The sequence below is a fragment of the Schistocerca nitens genome, chromosome 2, assembly GCF_023898315.1.
Source record: "Schistocerca nitens isolate TAMUIC-IGC-003100 chromosome 2, iqSchNite1.1, whole genome shotgun sequence".
Taxonomy (NCBI): domain Eukaryota; kingdom Metazoa; phylum Arthropoda; class Insecta; order Orthoptera; family Acrididae; genus Schistocerca; species Schistocerca nitens.
This window is the reverse complement of record NC_064615.1, coordinates 11,203,158-11,215,589: the sequence shown is the minus strand read 5'-3', so window position 1 is coordinate 11,215,589 and position 12,432 is coordinate 11,203,158. Positions and strand designations below refer to the sequence as shown.

General features: G+C 36.1%; 1 protein-coding gene across 1 annotated transcript in view; it reads right to left on the bottom strand.

Moving 5' to 3' along the window:
- The window catches only part of LOC126237544 (sodium-independent sulfate anion transporter-like), a 71,754-nt gene that overhangs the window by 45,774 nt on the left and 13,548 nt on the right, over window positions 1–12,432 (bottom strand). The window contains exons 2-4 of the mRNA XM_049947730.1: window positions 11,445–11,668; window positions 6,003–6,198; window positions 3,804–4,024 (exon numbers count right to left, since the gene is read on the bottom strand). Coding sequence (XP_049803687.1) covers window positions 3,804–4,024; window positions 6,003–6,198; window positions 11,445–11,668 — 641 coding nt within the window. The remainder of the gene's footprint in view (window positions 1–3,803; window positions 4,025–6,002; window positions 6,199–11,444; window positions 11,669–12,432) is intronic.

Sequence of the window (12,432 nt, the reverse complement as noted above, 5' to 3'; positions counted from 1 at the left end):
TGAGAGCAAGTTTTCAATCTTTGCACCACTTTGAAATCTTATTAAGATCTGACTGAATATTTATGCAGCTTCTTTCAGATAGTACTTCATTGTAGGTAACTCCATCACCTGCAAAATGCCTGATGTTACTATTAATATTGTTTGCATGGTCACTAATATAAAACATGAACAGCAAGGGTCCCAAACACTTCCCTGGTGCACACCAAATTTATTTCTACAGCTGACAATGACTCTCCATCCATCATAATACAGTGTGTCCTCCCTACCAAGAAGTCCTCAATCCACTCACATGTTTCACGTAATACCCCATATGATGATACTTTTCACAATAAGCATAGGTGTGTTTCTGAGTCAAATGCTTTTTCAGAAATCAAGGAATACTGCATCAACCTGATTGCATTGATCCAAAGCTTTCAGTATGTCATGTGAGAAAAGTGCAAGTCGGGTTTCACATGATCTATGTTTTTGAAAACCATGCTGGTTGGCATTGAGGAGGTAATTCTGTTCATGATACCTCATTATGTTTGAGCTCAGTATATGTCCTAAGATTCCGTTAGAAATTGATGTCAAGGATATCGGACGGTAGTGGGGCTGGTGTAGTGTATTACAAGACAGTGAACAAATACCTTTAAATTAATCCTGCTGATTATCTTTTAATCTGTTGAGCTAAAAAGTTGCTAATTTCCTGTAAGAATTGAAGCAAATATATAAACGAGATTTCTATTAAGGCAACACAAAAACCTGTGGTAAAAACAATTGGTGTCCTAAAACATTATGAGGTTGTTATAGTTGTTAGAAAACTCAAAAACAGAGTTAATTTACGATAAATGCAGATAATATGCAGGGTTACTCTTCCTTAAGGGAAAACTAGATGTAACACAAAATATCTGCTACAGTAACTAAATCAGAAATGCCAATTTATTATAAATTGCTTGTAGATTATGCAAAGGACAATGATGGCTTCCAAAAATTCTTGAAAATGCATGTTTATTTGCATTGGCAAACAATGAATTTCAGCGATGATTTATTCTGAAGGACTGTGAACCACAAACACTGATTTGCTACAAAATAAATTATGTGCCCAAAATACTCAATGCCAGTAACTTACGAAAATATAGTTCTTTAAGAATCCAAAAATTCTTGGAAATAACCTATTTCTAATGTAATTGTACAATGAAATTAGAGAACGATTTTTGGAACGAGGGTAGGTCTACTCTACTCAAAAATTTTAAAGGAGCACAATTAAGTTTAAGTCTGTAATTGACAATAGCAGTATGGGTTTATCGCAGCACTCACGAATGCTGGAAATTTCACAATATATCACAATACAAATGAGCACTGATGTAATTGATGAAAGATTATGGAGAAGCAACACGAACAGTCAAATATATGAATCTAGAACTTCAAATCGGCTGCATGAATCTTTTAGTCTGCTTTCACAGTGGCACCAACAATGCCTGTCAGACACTGTCCCCAGAGGTTAGCCAATAACATTGGCCGACTGAGTGGTCAAAGTGTGTCCAATCTCCTTCATCAATTTTTGGCAGGGTCAAGGAGGTTACATTAGATTAGATCAGAATCTGTTCTATGTATGAAGTAGATTAGATTTTAACCTATTAGGTTGGGGTTGACTCTACAGCACCTCTGCACTATACTAGTGCTGCATAGTGGCTTATGTATTAAAGAGACGCTGAATGCATGTGAATGATCTTTCCTGGCTCATAAAGAGTGCCGCTGGTATTATACACTCTGTCCTTAGCTCTCAGAATAAAAAGACAAGTTTTTTGAATATATGAGATGAAGGGAGAAACTTTCTGTTACACACTCAAGACAATTCATGGTGACCTTGAAAAGTAACTTATAAACACTGTTTCACTGTATTTATTTACGGTGTGCCGAAGTCCATCAATTAACCTTCAATCACTGTCATTTAGCACAGAAGTGAAAGACAAGCATAATCTGTAGCATAAGATATTCTGTAAAACTAAAGTGCTTAAAATTCAACACTCTGTTTCCACTGTATTTATTTAAAGTTGTGCAGAAGTCCATCAATTAACCTTCAATGACTGTCATTTAGCACATTAGTGAAAGACAAGCACAAACTGTAGGATAAGATATTGTGTAAAACTAAAGTGCTTAAAATTCGAAATACGTACTGTACATCACATTTGCAAACCACTTCATATTAACAGAATCACTACCCTACTGGCATAAAACCCAGTAAGCAGTAATGATAATTTGCCAATGATATGCCACCCTTTTTACTTGAACAAATTATTTTTGAGTTTATAAACTATGCCTAAAATTTCCAATAAAGATTTTGCCTATTTGAGATTTTAAATAAATCTACTGTTTCAGTCCACAGATTATGAACTATAACCTGATTATGATATTTTCATCCTCAGGATGGCGTAAACTCACTCTTTCTTGGACTAAACTTGTCAGTTTCTCATGTTCCATATTTTGTGTGCAAGAATGTTCGTCAATTTGACTGAATAAAACAAACTGATTTGATTTACACAAATTGTCATCCAAAGCCTGTTCATTCGGGAGATAAGATTGTCTATAGTATGACCACACACGTAATGACATACTGATTTGAGAAGATTGGCCATCATACTGATTTGAGAAGATTGGCCATCTCTAGCTGATGTCAGTCAGCAATGGAATTCACTGGTATCAGAACGACTGTGACTGCAGCCGAACATATGGTCTCGCACAAAGAAAAATTCTGTAGTTGGCTTTTATATGTAAATAAACGTGCATATTGCACAGATTTTTTACTTAGCTGATTCTGTGCACACTTCTACACTGGCGTGCCAAAGAAGAACATTGCAGTGTGAATTTGTCTCGGTCAAAATCGCCAGAATGTGCGGCACCAACGAAGCACGTCTTCCGCCTGTCACAGCTGACAATTCTGATTTTAGCTATTATACCAAATTATCTAACAAAATATGAAATAAATTTGCTTCTTACTTGCTTTTGGAATTCAAATTATAGGAAAATTGCTTTCACATGACATGGAGAATTATTGTTTCACTCATCTCTTAGCATTTTTCCAGTGGTGAGACACATTTGGGCTATAGTATAAATGTTTGTATTTAAAACTTCATTTTTTTTTTTACTACCCAAGTTTTAGTTTGGAAGTCCATTTTCCAGTACACAGCTCATTCATCATTTTCTTTGGGCCATTGTTCCACTTCAACGCAGGGTCGGCCTAATTACTATGGATTTGGTGATGTTAGAGTCAGAGGTGGCCAAATGCCTTTCCTGTCGCCACCCTGTACCCCCTGGGATGGAATTAGTGTACCCCAGCTGTCTGTGTCTAGGGTAAGCCGTGAAATAGTGCGAACATTTTTTCAAATGTCTGCGACTTGTGTAACTGAGGCGGGACATGGGGACCAGCCCAGTATTCACCTAGTGGGTTGTGGAAAACCGCCTAAAAACCACATCCAGGCTGGCTGGTACAATGACCCTCATCATTAATTTGCCAGCTGCATTCGATCCGGGGCCAGCGCACCTACCCAAGTCCAGGAAGAAGCACATTAGCGCCCTCGGCTAACCTGGGGGATTTTCCAGTACACAACTGATTCTGGTAAATGGCCTACAACCCAAAACCAAAGCCATAAAAAAATAATTAAGTTTTTTGAAACAAGGCAAAAATTGCTTTGATTAGTTAACACAAAATGCAGCATTTCATAGAGAACCAACACTGAATAAATTAAAATAATAAATGTCTGAGGTTTTCCAACAGCAGAATCACACTACAGTTCCTGTTACTTAATCACAAGGTAACAACTCACCCTCATCAATAACAGCACAACAATGCAGACAGCACCGAAAATACTATCATAGAGTTTTGTGTTATGCATGTTCTGGAAAAGACTTCCCCATACTTCAATGAAAGTATTGCCTTCTGCTGTGATTCCCAACAAATCCTTCATCTGTGAAGTTACAATCATGAGAGCAGCTGCTGATGTAAAACCTGATGACACTGGACCAGATATGAAGTCAATCAGGAAACCTACAAAAATAAATTAAAGAATGTTTTAATCCACTGCTGATCCAGAATTCTGTTTTCATATTAAGGATGGGTGAATGTTATATATTTTACTATATTATTTATGTTATATTGTTATAGCACAACATCTTTGTAAATCTTGCATCTCAGCTGCCTATGAGTAGATAAAAATGTAATACTGTATAGCACTGCTCATGGGATATCTTTTCGTTGTTTAGCTGCCTAATTCTGAAAAGCTTTCTCTGCAAATGGTGAATTTATAATGAGTTCAGAATCTTTCCAGATGGCAGGAATCATTTTGTTATTGAAGTCTATATTCAAATTGACCTGTGATCGGGTACAGGCACAGACAAGTATGTCAGTGGTAGTGTCGTCTCCATGTTTTCTAAAAATTGTGCCAGTTTTGTGACTACATGCTTTTCAAATTCCCAACTGTTCAATCTAGAAGAAACAACAACAAGCCAGCTGTATTTTCAGTACCTTGCTATTTTTCTCAAAGACAGGCATGATATCTTTCCAAAACTTGCAAGGTGTTAAATGAGCCATTGTAGCTTCTACACAGTGTTCAACGGTATGAAAGACATAGTATGCGTAGCTGTAAAATGTGAAGTAACAATCAGATTAATAACAAGGAACTTTAGCTTCAATGACCACCAGCTTTGAGCGTTGTAAGGTTGGTCACTATTACGCAACATGAAACTACAAACAGTACCATTCCAGTACGCATCTTGAACCATAACAGGTGCAGTTTCACGAAGAATATTAGCCCTCAATTTACAGCAAAATACTTGGTGCTTGTAAGTGCCATGATCCATCGGCTACAGCATGAATATGATAAATAATTACTCTAGTTGTTACAAGCACGATTGGTCTCATAGTTCTTCTATCATCATGTCTTGAGGATTTATTAGACATCTCCTGTTTGAATTATTTCACTAGTAACACTTCATTACACTACTTTCATTGTGCGTACCACAGTGCAAGTTACTGTACTTTAATGTTAATGGGAGATATGTCATTTGGAGGAATCATACAAATGGTTTTTTTTCCCCAATCATGCCATTCAGCAATAAAAATTATGTAGTACACCCTCCCTTCAAATTTTTCATAGTTTATTTGTAATCATGTCCATAATATGCATCCAAATACCAATTGGAGACTTGTCCATTATCTGATATATGTTTTCTGAATTAATCTAGCAGTTTGAGTTCTTATGATGCATTAAACATAGGAAACTGTGTTTAAATATTGTACAGATGTAAGCATTAGGCTATGTTACAAGTCAGTCTTTTACCACAATCTTTTGTTTGCATTCACATTCCTTGGTTTTGCTAGTCACAACCAACCTTTCAACCTAACCTACACCTCAAGTGACACTAAAATCAGTCTGTCATTGCAGCCAGTTTCAAGGGGAAAGGGGGGTGCAGTACTGCCTTTCACTGTGCGTAGCTACAATATTAAAAAATGGACACTGTAACTTTTAAGATGTATCCTTATGAAGAGTATAATTGTTACTTTTCAATCCAATCTATTGCAGTGCACACCAATTTCAGTTTGCTATGCAGCCCAATAGCCTCTTGTTGATTATCAGGAATAATCACACTCAATAGAATCAGAGAATTCCTCATCTGATCAGTAAGAGTTGGGTTGAAGCTTCCAATGACAGGAGACAGAGAAATATAATTCACAGCATAGTAATTTATGCTAAACTGAATAAATAAATTCACGGTCTGCACACAAAAAGTGTTGGAGCATGACTTACAGTGTCCAATAGAACAAAATCAATAGCATCAGCATGGATTGTCATGCAGTAAGCACAGTACAGAATACTGTCAGATATAAATGTTTCAGTGTTTATAGTTCTTAATATTTTGAATGTTAACCTTTGTGACACATTACTGTGAATTCTGTCTATCTGTTCATTTATGCATTTACATTGCAATGAAACATCAAAAGAAAAAAATGAAGCAGATCTGCTTACCAAGTCCCAGGATCCCCATGATGACCTGGATGGCTCCAGTGAGGAAGCAAAGAAGCACAGCATGCTCGGGACCCATGCCACGCACTGACTGAAATGTCAGCAGAGAGATGACAGCAGAAGGGCCCATGGGTACATCCTTGCAACTGCCAAACAACATGTACAGGAAGCAGCCCATGAAAGAGCCATACAGCCCGTACTGGAACATACGAAAATATGATGGTTGCTCTGTAAGTGCATGTTGTTGCGGAATAAAGTGTCTTCATCAGTTGCCAATAAGAATGCAAAAAGAAATAACTATAAAATGGGAATAAATTGTCATAAATGGATGGCTTCAACTCATAGAGAAAATAAACGACTCAGTTTATAACCGCTGCTTTTAGTGTAGTATAAATTCAGATTTACACACATAAAGTAAAATCTGCTGATGGCATTGTAAGCAAAGAGGTTACACCAGTCAGTTTCACTGTGATACATTCCCCAGAACTGAAACGTATGCAAAATTTCATTTGCTGTCAGCAGAAAATTACTCCTAGATAACCAGAATGTTAATTCTAGAGAAGAAGTCACAGTATTTTGTAAACTGATAACTCCATTATTTAGGTGTACTATGTGGTGTCTATAATTCAATTAAATTCACCTAGACATCAAGAATCAGCAGCTTTTATTGTACAGAATTCATATTGTACTGTTAATATTGAGTACGGGTTTTTGTATAGAAAAATGAAGATTACAGTTGTAAAATGTTTTTATATTGCTTTTCTATAAATGTAATACAATTTTATTTTTAAAAAAAGTTTTAACGTGAACTATCTACTCGTATACTGTGTTTTGTTCTCTACACCTGAGGCAGTGCTTTGATGTCTTGACTGAATTTTCTAATATTCAGAACTACGAAGGAACTGTCTATGTTTTAATTTGGAAAATATTTTCAATAGCCAAGATGGAATAAATTAGTCTTTATTGTTGACAAATGATTTTGACAGTTGTAACTGTCATTTTCCTGTCTCAAAAAATTTTTGTTAAAAAGTGTAGTCTGTTTGTGAATTCATACTTCATGTCATGATGTCATTATAGTGGATAAAATATAGCACATTATACATACATTTATCAAAAATAAAACCTTTCCACCTCTGACTATATGCTTTGGGTTAGGTGGATCCACAAAGTATGCAACATGTTAAGCAAATGTAAATAGATGTACAAATGTGAATTTTACAGTATATCATACATTTTGAAGAATAACATTCCTATTTGAGTGATACGTATGTGAACATGACCATTTGCACAAGATGTTTTCTAACTGTAGATACTTTTATTTTTGACAAATCTAAGTAAAACATGTAGTATTTTATCCACCAAAATGACAATGTAGTATGAAGTACAAACTTACAATGGAACACATTTTACAACGAAAATTATTTGTATGTGGAAGATGATAGGTACAATTGTCAAAACCAGTTGTCAACAATAAAGACTTCTTTTGATGACTTGTTCATCAATGTATTTAGTTAGCTTCTTTAAAACACATTGAATGATAATTATAGATGGGCAGCACTTTCTTTTATGGTTAATAAAGAATTATGAGCTTAAATATTGTACAACAAAAAATTTTAAGAAGTTTCTTTTCAAATATCAAAAATTAGAAAAAAATGTATTCTTTGATTTGGATAATTGTCTTTATAATTTCATTGTAAACATGTATATGGATTTATATCTGTGCCTAGGCCTTATATGAAACTCTGTGCTTCAGTTTGTTACTCCTGTGGTGCCATCTGGTGGATAATTTATTAATTTATTTGTTTAGTGGCCGTATTATCACATTCATGATATTGGACTTGTCAAAGTAAAGAACAGTATAAAATATTACATATTTACATCATGTCCAAAATCCTATCATAGGTATCAACACATCTTTATAACAAAAACATTATTCTACTTACGTACATACATATAGAAGAAAAGCTTGCGAAACCCGTTGGTTGATTTTACTAAAACTATTAAATACCAGTACTTTAGTTAACTAGGCATAGTAACATACAGCACAGAAGCTAGGTGCATAATTACATAATACATGGATAAAAGAAGTTTGGTTTTATCTGGGTGTGGATGATAATTATGAATTTTTGTTTAGAGAGTTATGAAGTAGACCTACAGATTCGAGCAAAATTCCAGGAGTTCATTAATGCTGTAGAAGCTGTTGTTTATTAGTAGATTTTTAGTTTTTTTAAAATGTATTATTGTTTGGAATTTTTTTATGCTATCTGGAAATATAACTGCACAGAACTTTTGGTTTGTAAACAGCACTGTCCTGATACATTGATTTTTGTGCACATCCCTTTGATAGTCATCCCTGTTCCTTGTTTGATAATTCAAAGCTGAAACTTGATGGTTTTTAATGAAGCATATGCTTTCAGATATAAATATAGATAGTAAAGTCATGATTTTTAATTCCTTAAAGATACCTCTACATGGTGCTCTGTAAGCAGCATCACTTATTAATCTTAAAGCTTTCTTTTGGAGCTTAAAAGACTGCTTTGCAAAAGAGGTATTTCCCCAGAACACTATTCCACACTTCAGTAGACTACACATGTATCTGTAATAATAACTTAACACTGTTTCGGTATTGCAGCAATCTTTAAGCACTCTTTAACATGTAACAGTATTTGCTTAATTTTTTGTTAAGCATTTCTACATGTTTTTCCTATCTTAGATGTTCATCTACCCATAATCCTAAAAATTTTATGTGATTCTTTTGCTGAATTTGGCTATTCAATAATGTGAATTTTACATTTGTCCTATTTTTGTTCCTTATATGGTTGAAGTCCATCCATACAGTTTTCTTGTCATTGACAACTAGACACTTATCTTTAAACCACTTTTCTGCCACTTCTGCTGTTTTGTCAATTTTTTTTCTGCCTCTCATAATCATTCTTTCCTTTTATGATGAAGCTGGTATCATCAGCAAATAATATGGTATGAGCTGTTGAAAACTGTAGAGGTAGGTCGTTAATAAAAAACAAGATTAACAATGGTCCCAATACTGCGCCCTAGGGCATCCCATAATTAACTTTTTTATATTCAGAATGGTACACATTTCCATCCTGAGAAATTTGTACTCTTTGTTTCCTATCAGTTAAATATATTTTGAACCAATTGTAGGAAATACCACAGATGACATAATTATACAGTTTTAACAGCAGTAGATTATGATTTCTAAGATCAAATTCTTTGGAAGGTCCAAAAACAACCCACAGATCAGTTCCTTGTCCTCAATAGCTTTGTAAACAAGTTTAAGAAACTGAAGAGAGCTGTTTGTGTAGATTTGCCTTTTCTGAAACCATTCTGTGCATTTACAAGAAGTTTATTTTTGTTTAGGAAGTCTAGCAATCTGTCATATAATTGTAATATCTACCATGTTTACTACCCAGTCTCAGTCTGTATGCATATTTTAAGTGCGCATGAGTATGTATATTCGGTACATTGTGTATGATATTTTATACAGTGATTGTTTTACCTTTGACATGCCGATATACTATGACATGCATGTTCTTGGATTGTTTGTTTATTATGCGACACAAATTAGTGTACACATGGACAAGATGCTTTGTATAGTGCATGAGGAATTTTATGGATTCATATTATGTTCAAAATGTTGTGTAGATATCTTACGCCCAGTTTTTGTGTTTACTCTGTCTATGCTTTACAGATCTGAAGATGACAACATAGTTTTGCTTAAATTGGCAGTCTGAATACTTTAATAAGTGATTTTGGCATTTTGAAGTTTGTTACTTCTGTTTTCATATCAGTGTATATCACCCCAACAATGGCATAATGTCAAGCATATACTGTGAAAAATATCTTCAAGCTGCTGACAATTCAGACAATATACAAAACAGCAGCTAGCACTTTCCAGTGTGACTCATAGTTTAAAGTCATCCCCTCATCCAGAGAAATCAGGTTTACATCCCACATGTGAAGCAGTCGTGGTGCATGGAACAAGCTGTGATTCCATGTGTAATTCTTTTCAAGAGGTGTGGAATGAAAGGAGGGTTTATGTGGAAGACTTAAACAACTTCTTTGGAAGTTTAGCTATGTGGACGGGCATGCAGAAAAGTGCTTTTTCTATTTTTGTAGCTCAAAGTGCTACGTGGAGGAAACTGGAAACTTTTATAAATAGTGGATTTCGAATTGTTCATCTGTGTGTCCAGCCCATTGAGTCTCGCCTTAATGCAAATTTCTTTGATGTTCCTTGCAACTCTCCTCAACTACTTTATTAGTCTGACTTGCATAAAACATATGACATTCTTATGGAATGTGATACACACCTGCTTTTGGAGAACTGGACTATCTTTTACATTACAAAGAAAACATCCTATTCTTGTTGATGACAGCAAAAAACCCTAGCTTCCATGTTTTCATAGGAGAATACCAATCTTTTCAGAGACTGGGCAGATAAACAATTCTTGGCATATCTTTTTGTTTATAATTCTCATCATCGTCCTCAGGTGTTGTTTATTTTGACTGCCACACCCACTCAGTTTATTGATCTGAGCACCCATAACACTATTTGCAGGTGTCATAATTCTTTGGCAAGGCTGTTGTTGTCTGACAGCATTTGAGCTCTGTGGACCAGAATCTTTCACTTGAAACTTCTCTGTGACACATGGCTTGAGGCCTGGGTGCATGGGTTTTCTATATACACTGAGACACAGGGCATTCCCTTGTTGGTGCTTTGCCTGAATCTGAGCTCGTCCACTTTGTAGACATGTAATGACTCAAAGATAAAACACCTGCTGACATTATCATGTCTAATGGAAATTAAAGTACTTAGTTTCATAAAACTGACCTTAAAATAACTATTTTATTTACATGCATCTTTTTAAAGCTACTTTCATCTGATTTTTAAAATAATTTCTAACATAAATATTATTTTAATCAATCATACTGGATCCAGCTGTAACATAATATTGCAACATTTAGGAGATTAAATTCACATACATTTTGTCTCTTTGTAGCTCAAATAACAAATACTCATCGCTGTTGCTACCCATAGCCTCCTTTTCATGCCAACAGTGCCCTGCTGCCCTTTTCCGTCTCACAGGCTCTTGAGAAATGAAAACGCTCTCCTCCTCCCCCCCCCCCTGCACACACACACCTCACCCCTCTCACACTACCCTCCCCTCCCCTCCCCTCTCCTCTCAATGAGATACTAAAGCTGAGGTTGAGGACCACTGCATTAAGGTATCAAATTTTGATCAGAGCATTTACATCGTGCGTGCACAGGTGTGGGAAGGCGTAGGTGGGTGGGTGGGGGGGGGGGGGAGTGAGGGAGGGAGGGAGGACTGGCTGACTGGTATGGGGGGAGATGTAGAAATGTATACCTAGAGGAGAGCAGCCAGAAAACATTCAGATGGAACACTGTTGCTCGGACAGCAGCAGTACCTGAGCTGGAAGACCTGCGATGCTGGCATAGGCGAGCGACTGGGGGATGACAGTGAGTCCAACAGTGACTCCAGCCACCAGATCTCCCACCGCATCCTCCACGGAGTAGCGCGGTAGCCATGACAGCACGGGCAACCTCTTCAGCAGTGTCTTCCGTGAGAATGCCCTCTTCAGCCGCATGCACGTCCTGTGGCGCAGGGAGTTTTCCGGATCGAGTGAAGTCACTGTACAGTCAAAATGATTATGATAGTAACTGCTGCCATTAAGTGACAAGTCGCAATAGTCTTGTGGAACTGTTTATAGCTGTACGATGTCCAGTATATGTCACGTACATAAAACATACAGAGGAAGCATTATAATATATAGTGACTACACCTTACACTGAAAATGAGTGATGGATCATTTTAATTACCTATTGCACTGATTAAAGCATTATGATTTTGAAACTATCAAGAAATTTTTCAGAATGCGGTTCACATAAAAATACAGGGTTCCGTAAGAGATCAAAGTAGTCACACTCCCAAATTAAACTCCACTAATTACTTAGCACCAAATCCTTCACAGACAGAACAATGTTCTTGCAGGTAACAGGCTATTATGCTCGATGCAGAGACACTTGTCAAATGTTTTCTTTATAAATGCATACACCAATACAAGTAAATGTGCACACTATGTGTACATATGTTTTTGTTAAGACTAATTCCCAGTTCTAAGATTTTTTGAAACAATTCTCATTGATCAAAGCCAAATGACAGAATTGCTAATCTCCTTATTCCCAATAGATAAGCCCGTTGTCCTAATTGCAGTTTGTTGTTGGTATATGACTAGATAGAAACTTTTACTGCACAGAAATTTCACAACCATTTTGAAATATTGCCCTTTAGGCAATTATTTGCAGCTCTCTGGGATTGGTTTGTAAAGTACTGAGACTTCTGTGATGCGTGTGCCACCATCGTTAGTAGGCAGGAAATATACTGTGCTGTAAAAC